Consider the following 18,298-nt stretch of genomic DNA (forward strand, 5'->3'; position numbering starts at 1 on the left):
CGAGCTTTGTCTAATCTTATGTGGACTCCTGGTTCCCTTCTTGCACATATATCAGTGAGCAGGGGCTTATCCTGAACTTCGATTTGGTGAGGGGGGGGGGGGGGGCAGAACGAGTGGTGTGTGTTGATGGTCTGGAATGAATTCTGGGCGGTGGAGAGGTGGCATTGGGGAGGTCTGTAAATACATTGCAATCAGTTGAACAATGGTACTCTTTTCTTCTTTTAATAATCAGCGTATAATCCAGAAATTAATGACAGTAAGGTTATTCGAGAATAAGTTATCAACCTGAGCTCATTTAGCGTTTTGCTTTAATGTCGTTCGTTTAACGGCACAATACCCCCCGGCTGCGGAGTCAAGGGGTCTGTATAGTCAGTAAGGAGTCTGTAAGCTCTGCCAACGTTTTTTCAGGATGACGTCATCTTCTGACACCGATGATTTAGAAGACCTCCCACCTCCGCCACAGCCAGAATGTGGCACTGAGGACTCCACGGATTCTAGCGAAAACATCTACGAAGACATCGGACCATCCCGCACACCGATAGAGGGTCAGCGATCCCCGGTAGAGGGTCAGCGATCCCCGCAGATCAGCGTCGCGACCCTGTCTCTTGTACGACCGCACAAGACCAAGAAGTTTGCCCGCTCTCTGCAGGACGCGCTGAGTGCTCATTTGGATGCGTCCAAAGCGAGAAGTAAGGAAAACCTTTTATGTGCGAGAGTATGGCTAAGCGTACTTTTCTGCCATTTGTGAACGGTCTTGTCCTGGCCTATCGTACTTACTACTTAGTCCAATATATACTACCACCAACATTGCTTGACCCTGCCAAATGCCGGTAAATATCTGCTATACGATTATGTGTGCCGACTAGTGTTGGCTTACTACTGACAATTGCCACTTATATAGTGCTGTCGCATGTTTGCCAAATAATGGTCAGTATTGGCTAAATTGTGATAATGTTATGCACCGTGAATGTCGTATGCTGCCAGTTAAGGATCTTCAGGATCTAAGACAAGCAGCATAAGGCAGCTCTCAGCCCTGAAAACCATCCACATTTTTCAGGTGAAATAAGCTTTTGGTTGATTAATTGAAGTGTTGGCTAAGTTTAGGCTATCAATTGCAGTAACAGCAACATATGTTTCCTTCAATATAAATCCAGTGATGTCTCTGCATATAAGTAGATAACGACACGAGTTCGTTCTACCTCACTTTCACAAGCGTGTGAACACTTGTGAACGCTTGTGACTATTTTTACAGTGCCACCGCCACATACGAGTCAGTGCATTTATTGATAATTTCCTTTTTTTTCTCGCCCCCCCCCTCTCTCTCTCTCTCTGTCTCTCCCATCTTTCCACTCCCCTTCCCTTTCCCCCGGCGTAGGGTAGCCAACCGGACTGCTGTCTGGTTAACCTCCCTGCCTTCTCCCTTTTGTGTTCCTTCCTTCTTTCCTTCTACCTCACTTTTCTTTGTTTATTTATTTACTAGAAACTTTTCGGTCTTATTTCGTCCTCCAGCTGCGCCATGCATCGCGAATGCGTCCCATGGATCACGTAGGCTAGTCGGGGACGATAACCTCTAATATGTATGACTCGCACCCACTGCGCTGCTACTCTTTCTCTAGTACTTTAAAAAAGATTTGTTGAGAAAATTTTTACTTTATCATGATAGATACATGTGTAGACCCCGTAACAATACCGTCGTGTCGGAATGATTTGAACGCAAAAAAAAAAAAGAGAACATCAGGATACACTTCCTTATTTGATGCAACCAGGGCTGGGCAAAGATACTTTGAAATTGTATCGCGATACGATACAAGATACTCAGGCAAAAAGTATTGGAGATACAGATACAAGATACTGCCGCAATAATTGTATCCGATACGATACTTGGCAATTGTATCTTAAGATACTTCGATACATTCTCAAATTGGTTATTATAGATCCATATCATGTAGTAGCAAACGCCTATGCACAGAAATGTCTGCTCGAAAATTTTTTAACTGTGACCTATTCTGTTTCACTTGAATGAAATGTCTGTTATTATTTCAAATGTTTTGCCCTTCTTGCTCAAAGTGAATTAGTTTCCTTCCAAAACAACTTATTGGGGCTTGCTTTAGCTTCTTCACAGACAGCGGTTCTTGCTTCTCATTTTTGCATTTGATAGGAGTCGCTGCTCAGCTTGCCGACCAGCTAGCGGGTTGCCATATAATCACAATAACGTCAATTATTCGCACGACGGCGCAAATACCGGTGTGGACTTTTACCTCGACCGTAAAAGAAGGCTTGCACAATACCGTATATCCGAACAGGTGTACAGCAGCAACAACGCTGGTAGCGACTTTTTTTTTTGGAGGGGGGGGGGGGGGGGGGGGGAACGCATGGTGCATACTGGGTTTGAGACCGTTCGCTAGCAGCCCGGCCGGCACACATGACCGTCTCCGTCCCATTTGTTTTTACTTTCTAAATAAGTATGTTCATGAGCTACACAGACATGACTGGTCTCAAGCATTTGTTTGTGAGGAACATGTGGTCACCGTGTGCTGAAACATAACCGTGGAGCAAAAAATCTACATTGCAATCTGCGTCCAGATTTCACTCGTTGCGTACATCGGTATCGAAGTTTCTCGAATGCTGACTCCAAATCCCCTTCAGAAATGACCTATATATGGGATATGGGAAAGGCTTCCTTTCAAATGGCAACGTCATTTTGTTCAAACTCTCTCCGACCCCACCATCTTCACTGTCCCGGCCCTTGGAGCTAAATTTCGTGACTGCGGCCCGCCGGCTATAAGCTGAGTTTAAGACCCCTCATGTATACGTAGATCACATAAAACTGCAATGAATTTCCATGATTCTACTTAGCTGCTGGCGTAAGGGATTCTTTGTTGATATGCTCACTAACCTTTAATCTTTTAGCAATTTTTCTTCCACGAGAGAACATGTGCAACACAGAAATGTCTCAGACGTATTGTATAGTTGCACAAAGCGTCGCAGGACACCACCGCTATTCTCACTATTGCCGCTTATAGCTCCCATTACGTGGCTATTAGTAATGGGAAAATATTTAAGACTGCCTAAAACAGGAAAACAAATATAAGTAAAATATAGACGTGGTTTTGTATCAAACATTCGCACTGAATGAGTACAGAAACACAATACAGACGGTGCTTAATAACTATGAGCATGATGTATTGTCAACTTACCTGTTGAGACAATAGAAATTTCAGTGCCCACTGAAAATTGCGTGAAACGGCTCGTTGGGACGCTCATGAGAAAAAACAGAGCATTTAGTAAAACAACGTTTCTCGAATCCCCTTCCTAACATCTTTAAGATGGCTCCTAATGATTTCCATTATTGTAATGCAAACTCAATTTCGCTATTTTTTTAAGCGGTAAGCAGAATATTTTGTACTGTATACTCAAGGCACGCCCACATAATAATATATTTGTTTTCACAATCGCCTTGGCAACGTCTAAGTGTGTAAACAGTAGTAGAAATATAAAGCAGACAGAAGAATAAAGCAGAAATCTTATTTTGGGAGTGCGTTACAAAATACATATTGCAGTGACCAGACCAGAAAAACAGTGCAGAGACCTAGGTAATGTATGTGATGCAAAATGACAGCTAAAAAAGCATTTGCGCTAATAAACAAATTATGATTTCGTAACTTCTTTGAATAAATGTAGATGGAAGTGAAAAATACGGTACGCCAAGATATTTTCTGTTAGGTAAACGCTTGCTCTATTAGATCTAGCATCAGTACCTGTGGTGCTAAAGTTGTTAAATCTTATATTTGCATATAAGTTAATTCATTGCACGCAGGTCAAACTTACATCCACGAGATCCTTCAAATCGCTGATATGTAAAAGTCACGAGACGCAAAGCAACCGCACTCTTGCGCGCATCATATTTCGTTACGAAGCAAACGCAAGAGAATCTTCAACAACGACACTATAGCAACATCAGAACTTGCGCGATAGACGCTGCACGCACTGGCGTACGTGGCGCAGGACAGTGCCCCAGAGTAAGTGTCATGTCATTGGCGCAAATAAAAAGAAAACATAAATCTAGAAAACAAAAGGTGTGTGGGCTGGGCGTAAATGTCCGCGTGCTTTTCTTCCTCATTTTCTACCCTCACTGGCTGACTCTGGCGTAATTATAAAATAACGTCACTGCCCTTAGACTTATTCAGATGGCTTAGTGATGCCAGTACCAGCGTGAGAGTCAGAACTTGGCCAGCGATAATTGTTTTGCACGGTTATGTTGCGATAGAAGTATCTTGTATCTTAAGATACACGATACATTATCGAATGTATCGGAAATACAGATACAGATACTCATCTTGCGAGAAGTATCGCGATACAGATACAAGATACCCACAGAGTATCTAAGATAGTATCTAAGATACATGTATCTTCGATACTGCCCAGCACTGGATGCAACTGTTTCAATATGCGCGCCAAATGGAGAGAGAGAGAGAGAGAGAAATGTTTTAATGAAAAGCTGGAGATGTTTGCCTGGCTATTCGCCTGACATGCTACTCGAGGTGCTCCAGGGTTATGATTATGATATATACACTGATAACCACACATACATACATAGACTACACTGTTTACAAAGTTTCGGTCAGGCTTGTGGCCCGCAAGAAAGTCAGCAGCGCTTTCGTTGCGCGTAACGCACAGGTGCTGTTTTGCCATGGGCCCAGAATGTGCCGCAGTTCTAAACACGAGTCCTGTTGAAGGTGCAAAGCCGCCTTCAGAGATCTTCTTTCTGTTGCGTGATCAATTATTTGCATAAAGGGCTTCTTTACTAGTCATCTCTGCAAGTCACGAAAATCGGAGTTGTAAACGACAAACCACTGACGAATTCTAACACGCGCGTTGCCCACAATCTGTGACCTGTGACCTGTGATCTGTTCCAGTGATAGCAAGCAACACCATCGGGCAAACATAACTGATAAAAGCGTGATACTTGAAAATTAAACTAGATCCCTGCTTCCGCTTGTGCTAGAATGCGCAGCGCCCTTCTCACTTTCCGTTTTGGTAGGTTTTGGGGCGGGGTGATCCGGAACAACCGGGATCGCCAGAAAGAACCTCCGAGATCGAGAATCGTGCGGGGACGGCACGAAAACGTTTCGCACTTTTGCCGCTAGGACACGGGCGCTTGAGTAGTTGCGCCGTGAACAAAGGCGGATTGCGTTCGAAACGCAGTAGCGACTATTACACCGACCCAAATTTCCATAACCAACCTAACACCCCCACGCCTTCCTTGGTTTCAATATCCCGCGATTCTCTCCCATTCTTTCGTTGGTAAGAACTTTGGTATTTCCATCGAGACCAACACAACGGCAACTGATCCTATAATGCCTATAACTGCAAATGAAACTTCGTATAAATCTATGTTTAACAGCGGTCTTTACATTTATTTGAAACGCCGGAAAACGGCTTGGCGGGTGGGCACACCTATTTAGAAACACCCGCGCACTTGTCGAAGCTTTCGTTTGTGCGACATAGGTGGCGCCGCCTGTCCACTGCGTTGGCCCGTTTCGCCTTTTTACTCTCATGGCCCCAAAAGCCGACCGTGTAGGAGTAAACCGACAATGGCGTCACCGCGGCCGAAGTCGCCCAAACCTGCGACTCCCCAGAGGAAAAAAGACGAGTCATTCCTGGAGTACTTAGGAACCCTTGGCCGCAGGAAGAAGATAAAAGAAGGTAGTAACTTATTCACTCGTTTATACGGTCTTTCGTTGGGTGTCATTGCTGCAAGTAGTCGTAATCGAGCGATCGCATGAGCGAGCTTTCTCTTTCGTGACCATGTATGGTGGTGTGCTAGTTTTAACGCTAACACCACCTCTCTGCGGTTTTGTTGCCGTGTGTGTCTTGGTTTCTTAAACTGTTAGCACTTCTCTGGAACAGTATTCAGTGTAGAGTGACGGTACACTGATGTCCATGTGTTATTTCATGTCGACTGAAACAGTCGCACCACGCCCCAGAGATCGTCTTGCCACCTGTGCAGCAATAGCGGTGTTTACTTGTACAAACCGCGGAGATGTGACACCGAGGTTGCATGAAATACCGCTCTTAGTGACCGATCCGTCGTGAAAAATCGTGCGTGTCTAGCAGTGCTGCCGTAACCGCAGTCATATCCGGTGTTTATACGAGTTATGCGGTAGAGTTCTACGGGAGTGTCACACAGTGCACTTTCAATCTCGATTCGTTTATTTGCGCGAGGTGCTGAATGCAGCCAATTGCATTCGAGATGCTCGATTAATATCGGGGCTTGATCGCTGGCTTGTGACACCCGTATCACTCGCTTGTTTTGAGATTTTTGCTGGCCAACTATCGGCGATCTAGTACGGTGAACCTTAAGTAAATAACAAGCTTTGCATATTAACATTGATATGTTGTGTCTTACTTGCAGTGGTCGAGCTCCAGGAAGAAGGGAAGAATGCCATCGACACGCCAGGAAGTCCGACACTGCCGGAATTGCCGCCGCAGGATTATGTCCTTGGTATGAGGGCTTGATTTCTTCTATCAGAAACGTTGAAGTGCCTTTCATGTAGCAAAGTCATTTCACAGTGTCATTTGGATTGTGTTAATTTGCACTGGTTTATTACAGCGGAGCGGATATGCTTTTCGCTTTGCCGTTACGCGTTAGCAAAAACTATCATCATCATGAATGGCCTCTACCTTTCTAGCGCGCGGAACGCAGTAGCTCAGCCGGCGCGTGTTCTCTTCGTCCTCTTCAATCTTCATTTCTGCTTCCTCTCCAAACACGCGCGTCCAGCGCGCGCTCTCCCGATGGCGCCGAATTGACCGACGTGGAATGCTATAACTTGGATGGGCGAAAGAACGAGTACAGAGAGGGAGAAAGAAAAGGAGAGGGAAACAACGGGAGAGCGAAGGAAAGGGAAGAATGAGAAAAAAGATAGAAACAGAGAGAGAAAGAGATAGAAAAAATAGAGCAAGACAAGGCGAAAGAGAGAGGTAGAAAGAGGAAGCGAGAAAGAAAAAGAAAGGGAAAGAACAGATAGAAAGAGTAGGGAAGATATAGAAATAAATAGACAGAAAGAGAAAGCACGAAATAGAAACAGCGACAGTAAAAAGATAGAAAAAAAATAGGGATAAAAAGAGGAAGGAAGAAAGAGAAACAAGGAAGGGGAGCTCCGTTGTGCCTTCAAGCTTGGCACCAGTACTCTGAAGCTGCCTTAATCTTTTTTTATGAGAACAAACAATTGTGTTTTCTTTTTACAGTAAACCTGTCTGCTCTGTGTTGTAGTAGTAGTAATAGTAGTAGTCGTAGTAGTAGTAGTAAGTGTCACACAGGTCGCGGGACTAGAGGGGAGGGGGGTGAGTACCGAAATAAATAAAACGAGATGATAATCATGATGGTGCTCTAAATGATGATGACAATGATTGAAATGAAAGTAAGCTGTCTTGGTCTACCCTCACATACATGCGTGTGTGCATACAGCTTCATTGCCTGAATGTTTTCATGGCGTGGAACTGGATGAAATTTTTTTTCCTTTCTTTATTCAGACGAAATGGAAGAAAGGGCTATGATTGAACCACCATCCTACGAAGACCCAAAGTTTAAGGAACTGATCGCTGTACTCATTGAATGGATCAATGATGAACTTGCCAGCCATCGAATCATTGTGAAGGATATCGAAGAGGATCTCTTTGATGGACAGGTTTTACAAAAACTTCTTGGTAAGCTCCCTTATCTGTATTGTACAACACTCTTTGTATTTTGGAATAACTTGCACATTACGTGACAGCCATCAGTTAATAGCCTTTTGCTCACTCAATGAAGCTTTGCACACTAGTGAAAAGTTGTCTATGAAACTAACCTGGAGTGTATCGTACTGAAACATCTTTTGTGAATGCCTAAGCTGTCTGGAAATGGTACTTCAGAAAGTTCGACGCTGCAGTTATTGGAGCACCTATTTGTTCACTTGTAGTGTGTATGAGCTAATGCTGATGCCTAGCCCAATGAAAACAACACTTGCTTATTCATGTGGCAGTCAGTCTTAGAGTGATAGCTCCTTGCACCTTCAAAGCTATTGTGATAAGGCTATTGTACCTTGTTAAGAATTACTTCTCAACTTTTTGCTCATTTGCGATTACTGGAGATTTTGCAATTGTATAAATGACATGCATTCAAATGTTTGCGAACCCCAAGTGTCGGCACTTTGTCACTAAAGGAACAGGAAGGAATTGCTGAAGTAATGTGCGAGAAGTGCGAACTTATAAACTTATCCTTGCCCATTAGGGTTTTGTCAGCAACATTTGTGAACTCTAAAGTAATCGCAATTGCATTTTTTATTTTCCAAACAGAAAAGCTGAGTGGGAAGAAGCTCGATGTTGTCGAAGTGACTCAGTCAGAAGAAGGTCAAAAACAGAAACTGAAAACTGTTGTGGACTGTGCAAACCAGGTACTTGGACTTCCAAAGTGGGGCCAGTACAAGTGGAGTGTAGAAAGTAAGTGCTCATGAAGTTCCATGATTGTACGTACTACTCTATATGTTCCTCTATCTGCTTACATAGGAAGTCGTACTGAAATTCAAGAATACCTGTGTACTTAGATTAGGGTGCACATTAAAACTCCAGGTGGTCAAGATTATTATGGAGTCTCCCACTATGGTGTGCCTCATAATCATGTTGTGGTTTTGGCGTGTAAAACACCAGAAATTATTATGATGCTATTCATTGTTATTCTTTAACTGTGAGAATGCCCATCGTCATGCCGCAAGATGGTTTTTTTTATACAGGGTGAATAGTTCGTGAGTAATCAAGATTCCAATGTGTTTCATTATTTGAGTGGCCTTCTTTAGTTACCTAGGCTTTCAGTTTTCTCAACTGGGCAGTGCCCTTTTTCTTGCACTTTTTCTAGTTTGGCTGTTTTATTCGCCTGGCTTCGTAGAAATGACCATAGTAGATCAGTTTCTGTAGTATCATACTGCTAATCTCAAAGTTTTGGGTTTGATATTGGCTACATCACCTGTGCTTCGGTCTGAGTGAAATCCAGATATGTTGACATGCTTACCAGATTACGATATGCATTAAAGAACCCCGAGCAATCGAAGTTTAGTTTCAGTTTTTACTGTGGCATGCCTCGTATTCAGGGCACTTGCATGTAAAGCCAGGGCTGCTCAAAACCAGTGGCATCTAAAAATCTAATTAAAATAGTTTAACCTGTATTCTTTGTTGGGTGCGCCAACATGTTCATTTTTGCCATAGTCGTGCTTGAGAGCATCCACTCCTGTGCTTCGCTTCAGTGCTGTTTTGGCCATCTCACCCTGATTCATTCACTGCTCAGTCTCATCCATTCATCGGCTGCCACAGTGGCTGAATGGTTATGGCGATCAGCTGCTGACCTGAAAGACACTAGTTTGATCCAGACTATGGCAGTCCATTTCAGTGAAGGCCAAATGCTAGAGGGCTATGTAGAATCCCATGTGGTCGAAATAATCTAGGGCCCTCCACTACAGCATCTATCATAGCCCAAGTTGCTTTGGGATGTTAAACCCCATAAACTAACCAACCATTCATCCATGCAATGCCATGTGCAAGCTGATCCCTCATCAATTTCTCTCTCGGAGGTTGCATTTTTGCCAGAAATTTGTGGTACATCAATGAAGCAAGATATTACATTCTGTCATTTTGTTCAGCATGCTGATTTTGTTATATTTTGATGCCCAATGGCCACTAATGAGCCAGTGTCTTTAGGAAAGGTGGTACACATACCACGAAAGAGACAATGTTGTGCACTATGACTTCCATAAAACAGATAGATTATCATTACTTTCAACAGGGTCCTCATGTGTTTGTCGCTCATTGATTGATTGATTCATTCATTCATTCATTCATTCACTCAGTCATTTATTCATTCATTGGGGGAAGTGCCCATCAACAGCCCTAGGCCGCAGTGAGGATGCACTTTTGTTGCATAAAACAGAAAAAAGAAAACAAAACAAGGAAACAGTGCTGCAGCAATGCAGCAAAAAAGGGACTTTAATCAAGGAGAGAAATCAGGACGAAAGGTGAATCCAAGAACTGTAAATATTAAGATCATAATGTACGGTATGTTGTTGCATTACAGTTTATAATGGCATTAGAGGTACACGTTAAATTCACAATGAGAAGGCTAGTACCACACAAATTAGGGTGAGCAACACAGAAATTAGTGCTTACCAATTTTAGCAGAATTCACAGAACTGGCGTATGCTGTAAATTTTTTCCCATAACAGAAACTGCTCGATTTTAAGTGCATTGCGTTGTAGAATTCATTTGCACTTTACATTTCACGAAGAGTTGTTTGAAGGTCATGAAATACAATACATGCACATTTGTTGTGGGTGTCTCCGTGTTTACTCAATTCAGGGCATTGAATTTTTATAAGCTGCAAAATTCCAGCAGAAAAAAAATTCAACCAATGCTCCTTTTGTTGCAGTAAACGAACGTTTATTGTACTTTGCTCATTACCCCACAAAAGACCTTGTACTCTGTGTTGTTTTTGTTGGTGCTTTGTAACTTTTTCACCTAGTTTAGCTTTATGCAGTGGTGTAACCGGGGAAGTGCTTTAGGGTTCAACCCCCCTGAAACTTCGACATTTTGCGTGTGTGTGTGTTTGTGTGTGTGGCGCACATACAAACACACACAAACATATATTAAGGAAGTTTTAGGCTCCCCCTTCTCCAAACAAATTTCTGACTACATCACTGGCTTATGTATTTCTGCTGTGTCAAACATGAAGCTTTCATTTTTACTTCCTACTAGGAATTGTGTATGCATCCTTAGGTCAGTGGCAATTGAGTTTTTTTCTGTCTTTTAGGCATCCACCAAAAAAATGTGGTATCCATTATTCACCTATTGGTTGCTCTGGCTCGACACTTCCGAGCACCAGTAAGATTGCCTGAAAATGTGGTCGTGAACGTCGTCGTTGTTCAGGTGGGAAATCATGTTTTATCTTGCTTTCTTTTTACCTGATAGAGCACAAGCTATACACAATAAATTAACTTATGCCAACTTATTGTACATAGCACTTGTACTCACTTTTGCAAATAGGAAAAATGCCGCAAAAGGAAACGTAATACAGGTGAAGGAACACACAGGACGAGCGCTTGTCCTACGTGTTCATTCGCCTGTGCTACGTCTCCTTTTGCACTGTTTTTCCCATTTACAAATGAGTGACCAACTAGCACAATGAACCACTCTTCTGCACGTACTTGATTTGCGCAAAAAAATCAAAAACTTGCAAAAAGAGAGTGGCCTCATTCATCATGTTACTGCATAAGAAGACTTCATAAATGATTGTTTACTTGGATATATAGGCACATAAAGACATTTGTGGGCAAATAACACTGAGCGTTGATGCCTGGTATACTGGTTACGTTTTACTATTGCAGTCTGTACGTCTTCTATAGTGACAATACTTAGTTGCATCGGGTATTTTTTAGCTGATTGGCTATGAAGGCCCAAGGCTGGGTCAGTCACGAGGTGCTCTGTTCATACTTTATGTTCGCGTTTTCTTCAGTAAAACTTCAGTGGAAAGTCAGCGGTGTGCCGTGGGTTCCCTTGTCTTATTTGCCCGCGTTAGTCGCGCTGTTAGCCAAGATGAAAAAAAAAAGGTAATGTTATTGCACAGCAGCAGTGTGCTGTAGGAGCTTGACATGCTCATCACTCAATTTTTCACAATTCCACAATTTTTTGTAGCACTCTGGAACTTGCGTGACGCTTTGTGTGCTACACTGTTAGAGAGCACTGGCGTGTTCACTTGTGTTCAAAGGCTTTAGCAGGCGATATTTTGGTGATTAAGGTGGATATTTCCATTTCATGCACTGCAGTAGTGAAGTTTGTGAAAAGATGGCACTGTTCAATGACATTTGGCAGTTTTCGCGTGTAGAACTGCTGAATTTATTTTCGTGTCACATTCACAGGAAAAACCTGCTGCAGTTGTCATCTGTAAGTTAAGAAAATGTAGAATTGTCCACCTGTATTTTTATGAGCAAAGTGTAATCTTGAGACTCATTTTAATATTTATCATGGGAACAACAATATGCAAGAACATGTGGGATGGTGTGCTCTTTTGTGCGTTCTGCCTGTACCACACGGGTACAGAAAATGGCATTAACTTTCTAATAACTTAAGATTTAATTCCATTTGTGTGGTGCCACAGAGGCAAATCAAATGGCATTCGCCTTGATGCCATTCATCGCCTAATGCCTTTGCTAGAACTCATATTCGACTGAGAAATCCGTGCTCTCGACACCAGAGCTTGCTCAGTGCAGTACATATAAAACATTTTAAATAGCATCTATTGTGTCAGAAATATTTTATACATGATTTTTAACACACAGCATGTTATTTCTTAGTGGCACTATAGCGAAATTCACTTCAGAATTGCAACGACATCAACATGACAGACTCTATGTCGAATTCTAGGCTACGGATTCAACATGCAATGCCTGAAGTTGCTGTGGTCGTTCGCAGTGTTGTAAACACGAACAAACTCAAGCTAATGGCACCATAATGGGCTTACTTCTACATTTCACTATTCCGTAACGCAGGTTAGAGTTGTTAAAATGCGTGTTTATATTTTATTATTACCCTAACATTGCTAATTTCAAAAGTCACGGTTATCGGCATGATCAGGTAAAATATTGAATTTAAACATGTGGCAGCTCGACAGAAAAAAATGGCATGCAGGAACTGGGTGCCTTAACTTCTGAATGTAATTTCTTGTGCCCATGTGGCATGTGTATTCATTTTATTGCTATACATGCACACTTAATTGTTCTTGAACTAATAATGTGTTTTGGCAAATCAACTGGCTGAGGCAAAGATAGTGTTGCTGCATCAACATCTTTGGCTTATGAACAACAAACTAAACAGACTTACACAGATATGTTCAAATTACTTCTCACCTGGCAAATGGAGCAGTCTTTACTCTTGTTCGTATTCTTATTCTTGTTCGTGGGGCACTCCCTTGATTCCAGAAACGGAATGGGATCCTGCACCCAAGAACTGTTCAGGAGGAGCTGACATCAACATATGAGTAAGTGCAAATGTTGCATTATCATCATTGTCATCTTCATTGACACCAGTGAAATCATTTGACAAATTACCTCTCTGCTGCATCATTCTCAGCAATCTATTGACTACAGACTTCTGAGCAAATTTCTATATTTAATTTCTTGCTGCCTGAACTGTCTTCCCCATTGATATTCAGGTGATGTCGTTCTGTAATAGAACTCAAGCTATGTTTTAAATAGCTGCTAAAGGCTTTGTTGCTGACTGATGATTTGCACTTGGAAAGAACCATCGAAGGTCTGTATAATGGGTCTGAAATAATGGGTTTACCAGGAACTGTCATTAATTTGCAAATGGACCAGAAGGCTTGCTAGCATGTTTAGGGATGCAGAAAGCATCTGCATGCTAGTCAGTCTGTATTTCAATTATTGTCACGATCTCTCTATAGATTAACAAAATTAGTCAGTGCATGTTTCTTATTCTTCATTACCGATCATCTTCATTACTGATCAACTTGAACAGAGGTCATCTTGTTTTTTGACAGCTGAATGATTATGGCTTTTTTTATGTATTAGCTTGGTACTGAAATGCGAAGCATTTTTTTGCAGACCAAACGCATGTTGACCGTTTTTATCTTTCTATCCATCTATCTATCTGTCTAGTTTCCTATGTCTGGGCGCTCTCGTGGTCACCTCCTTAACTTCGTGTATACCAAAATTGGCGTAGGAGGGTATGAGGGTATGACAAACCTGATAATGGGTCATGCGAAGCAGTAAGAGAGTAGCAACCTATGTCGCATCAGTTTAAGGCCTTGAGCCAAGCATTGCGTGGTGGATTGATGTCCTTGTGCACTTTGATAGTTCAGTGCATAGTGTGGGCTTACCAATGTACTTACAAACACAGTGTAGTCTTTCTCTCCTGCATTTTAAGTGCATCACGTCGTGCATATGCTGCTAGTATACAGACAGTGATAACACATAATTGGTGTAAGGATACTAAGGCAGGTTTACAAATTATTAATTTATTTTTCATCTTCTCTAACATTCAGCTTCTGCCCATGATGAACATGCTTAATATGGAACCTACCATTGTAGCCCAGTTTTATAGGTGAAAACCGTTTCATTCAGCTCAGCTCAACATAAAAGGGCTAAATAGTTGGAATAAAATGTGGTAAATAGGATTGTCTGACACAAAGCTGCGATGCATTTATTTGGTTACCTTGACAAGCATGTCAGATTCACTTCTATGCACACTGTTAAAGCCCTTCCTGCAAATTTTTTGGCCACATGATAGCTGTGACTCTTGAGTTATTACTCTTGCTATTATCATTTCATTTGTGCATAATGGTATGCATCATAGTTCTAATGCTGTGGTCTGATTACTCACTGCATCATTTCATTATTTCAGTGACCTTGGCATGCGAGTTGGTAAGTGCTAGTGAACATTTCCACTTTGGTAATTTTCTCAGTAAGGAGAAAACTCTTCAGTGTCGTAACCGGTGTAGTTCACTGTGTGAACTACACCGGTTACAACTGGCAACTGCTTACACAATTTTCTTCCACATGCAGAACGAGATGCATTTGATACATTGTTCGACCATGCTCCTGACAAGCTGCAAGTTGTGAAAAAGGTTGGCACTCTTCATATGCAAGCCTTCAGTCTCTTGCAGGGCTTAATGTGCAAATGGTGGCGCCTTTATTTTTTCAGTCACTCATGAGCTTTGTGAACAAGCACCTTAACAAGATCAACCTTGAAGTCTCAGATTTGGACACACAGGTTTGTGTGAACATTCCTTTGTTGTTTGTCACTGATTTGCTAACACGGGAACCTTTTATGCTGTCATTGTTACAATCCACTATAGTCGGTTTTTCCACTGGGCTAAGTGTAGCATGCACTGATGTCGGTGCACATTGACGAACACCAGATGGTCAAAATTTCCGGAGCCCTCCACTACGGCATCCTTCGTAATCATATCATGGTTTTGGGACATAAAACCCCTGCAATTATATTGAGTGTAGCATTGACGGCAATAGAAAAGTGACTTTTTCTAACTGCTGGATTGTTTAGTGGTCACATTACACGCAACGGTAGGCATGATATCATTGAAATGCGCATGCAGCTATTGCAGTTAAGAGGTCGCATTTACTCTTCATCAGAGTAAGTTAGCCATCTCTCAAGAACATTGAAAGGTCACTATTATAAGTAAATCCCGATTGCTAAATTAGAACTCTGCGCCACATATTAGCTGGCCACATTGTGCTACCGCTAGAATGCTTAAATATGAAAAACTTATTGTAAACACAAACTTGAGTTTTATGCAATCGTCAGCACCTCTGAAGCAAAGGTAGTATTATGCTTCCATGGAGTGTGGATAATATGAGCCACAGCGCTTGGAAGTAGTGTACACTGCTGTAATGAAATAATGGTTATGTGTGTAAGTGTACTTTGCCTAGAGGAAGCTCATTCTGTTTCATCACATGATTCACCTGAAAATAATTGCAACGTCCTATAATTCAAACTCATATATATATGTACACGTATATATGGCACTAGGTTATTGATCCGAAATGCAGTTTATAGCTGATGAGAAACATGTTTCGTACAATGGATGCAAAAAGCGAAGGAGTCGTCAAAGTGTGAAGCACAGAAAAAATGGCAGTGAAAATCATGAGCATGAGTTTTGGCATAAAACATCATGTTCATGCCCTCCTGCGAATCACCTTCCTGGTAGGTGTCAGCTTGCCTTTCTGTATTACACTTGAAACCATAAAGAACCAACTGACCAATCGTGGATATTGCTGCCATGGAATTTTAATCTACACATCACCTGTTATTTTTCTGCCGCATGTGTTCTGTTTAAATTTTGTTTAGAAGCGAATTTCCACACAACAGGAGCACTGCCAGCGGTAATGTGGTTTCTCTCTTCAGTTTCAGGATGGCATCTACCTGGTTCTTCTCATGGGCCTTGTTGAAGGGTACTTTGTACCCCTGTACTCATTTTTCCCGACACCTTCAACGTTCGACCAGAAAGTTCACAATGTGTCCTTTTCATTTACTCTCATGACGGACGCCGGTCTGCCAAACCCAAGGCAAGACCAGAAGGTTAGTATTGTAGAAGTATTACAGCAAAACAAATTACTCACTGCTATGAAGCATTCATTCTCTTCAAACTATCTTTTTAACTACTGGCAAGGTGCCACAGAGTGAAAGCATTTTTAGTTGGTAATGTGAAGTTTTCCTGTTCTAGACAGCATGGTTATTGATATCATGGTTACTAATAGTTCATAACTAATTTCAGCACAGCTCTTTCCATTTACATCCATGGAGATTGGCCACTATTCTTTTCCCTTGTGGTTCTGAACTTCCTAGAAGGTGTTACAACTTTCGAATCACTGGAATTTTTAAGATGTAGGATGCCAGCTTTAATGTTCGTTAACTGTCATAGTGGTAAGGGCAACTGATGTCAAAACTTGTTTCTTTAGCATCAACGGCACAATGTCTGATACATTATAACAGGTGTTGTTTCTATTCAGCAGTTGAAGCTTGTAGCCTGCATGATTCTTTCAGCAACATCAAATATTGAATGCTGAACGCTTTCACACATTTGATTCCACAAAGTGCAGTGTTGCCTGGTCCCAGTGGGTGATAGGGTGGATGCTTTCCCAGAATGGTGCAGAATTTTGAAGTTAGTAGTGAAATTGGAGGGGTCGCTTGCTCATGTGGGGGCCCTTGCTCGGAATTTTACGATAAGCACTGTACTTCAACTGTTGTTTATTGCTGACGAACACAATGATACACGCTCTTCAACACATGTATTTAATTGCTTGATGAAAAGTGTTATAGAAAGATGAGGTGCATAGATTTCAAAATTCAAGTCATATAACAGACGTCGTTGCGCATCCGCTAGAATATAAGATATGCAGTCCGTCTAACATCGCCACATCTAGTAGCCTAAAAGCTTCTTTTCTAGGGCAACCCCCTTGTATTTCGCTTGCTCTTTGACGTGAAAGACCTGGTATAAAAAGTGCTGATTGTCCGATAATTTCTTTTCAGATTTGGTAAACGCTGACCTCAAGTCCACGTTGAGGGTGCTCTACAACCTGTTCACAAAGTACAAAGACACATGAGTTCCCTTTGGCCAGAAACAAGTGGTGGTTCTGTGCTTCTGGAGGCCTCACACTGCCAGGAAGATTGCATTTACCTTTAAATACTTGTTAAGTGTTTACCCTAAAGTGCCTTTAAGAAATCCGCTAGTAGCAAGCATGAAGCACTGACTACCAAATGGGTTATGCATTGTTAGATTGAAATTAATATGTTCACGCAGGGTTTGCCTATGAAGCAATCACAAAGGAAGGTGCATAGGTACATTTGTACATAACCAGCAAGTAAAATGAGCTATTTATTTACATGCTTTTAGTCACTGACGAAATCAGTGTTGCTTTCTTTATGCTAATTGTGTCTGCAATGTTTTTTTGTGTTGTTTCTGTAGAAAGCTGGCCTACAATAAATTGCTCTTCTCCTTGTTCTAGTTGATAAACATGCTTTCTGTCTGTCTCTCTCTCTCTCGTTGGTGATCTTTTGTTTGCACGAGTCATCTAATAGACTTAATACCACTTTCGTTGGTGTGTCTGACACAATGCAGTATGTTCATTTTAGCAGTCTCATTATTAAATGGTAAACAATGAGCTCCTGATTAGGCTTGCTTGCATAAAGAATCCTTTGTGTACGATTATAACACATCTTGAGGGATTCGTTTTTAGCTAATTCGGCGTACCTATATTCTTTAAGGTTGCATAGAAAGTGTCAGTGGTGTTTCTTTATACTTTTTTATTAACTGGTGTCAACCATAAGCATAATCTATGTGTGAAGCCTCGTTTTGTGGTGGCGCTATCGCATCAGATGTATAAAGACACAAAAGCGGGTAATGTGGATTTAATGTGGCCCGTTGTGTTGACATAATAACGTAGTGCACTTGCCATGTCCCGTAATAGAATAATGTTTGTTGCGACGTTCAGTTCCTTCGGTCTGAGGCAGCGTGCTTGAATGCATAGAATTTCAATTATAGTAAAGTGTAACTTTAGAAGCCCGTGGCATTTCCTCTCAAAGGCGGATGCACACAAGCCTGCACCAATGGGCGCGCACTCCAGACTGACGTCATGAGCCGTGACACCGCCTTCAGAGAACATTGTCGAGTGCACTAGTGGGACTATTTCTTTAGTCGTGTAGACTAGATCGGCTGCCGTGCTTCGGTATTCTGGGTGTGGCTTCT

At 41.9% G+C, this 18,298-nt stretch overlaps 1 protein-coding gene across 1 annotated transcript in view; it reads left to right on the forward strand.

Annotated features, from left to right (window-relative positions):
* Nucleotides 1-17,566, forward strand: part of LOC119401589 (beta-parvin-like) — a 48,971-nt gene extending 31,405 nt beyond the window's left edge. The window contains 12 exon segments of the mRNA XM_049418796.1: nucleotides 409-689; nucleotides 6,416-6,505; nucleotides 7,534-7,707; nucleotides 8,335-8,478; nucleotides 10,832-10,947; nucleotides 12,996-13,054; nucleotides 14,437-14,456; nucleotides 14,598-14,659; nucleotides 14,737-14,805; nucleotides 15,958-16,105; nucleotides 16,108-16,131; nucleotides 17,083-17,566. Coding sequence (XP_049274753.1) covers nucleotides 409-689; nucleotides 6,416-6,505; nucleotides 7,534-7,707; nucleotides 8,335-8,478; nucleotides 10,832-10,947; nucleotides 12,996-13,054; nucleotides 14,437-14,456; nucleotides 14,598-14,659; nucleotides 14,737-14,805; nucleotides 15,958-16,105; nucleotides 16,108-16,131; nucleotides 17,083-17,156 — 1,261 coding nt within the window. The 3' untranslated portion in view covers nucleotides 17,157-17,566.
* The last annotated feature ends 732 nt before the right edge of the window (nucleotides 17,567-18,298 follow it).

This window comes from Rhipicephalus sanguineus, chromosome 8 (genome assembly GCF_013339695.2).
Source record: "Rhipicephalus sanguineus isolate Rsan-2018 chromosome 8, BIME_Rsan_1.4, whole genome shotgun sequence".
Taxonomy (NCBI): Eukaryota; Metazoa; Arthropoda; class Arachnida; order Ixodida; family Ixodidae; genus Rhipicephalus; species Rhipicephalus sanguineus.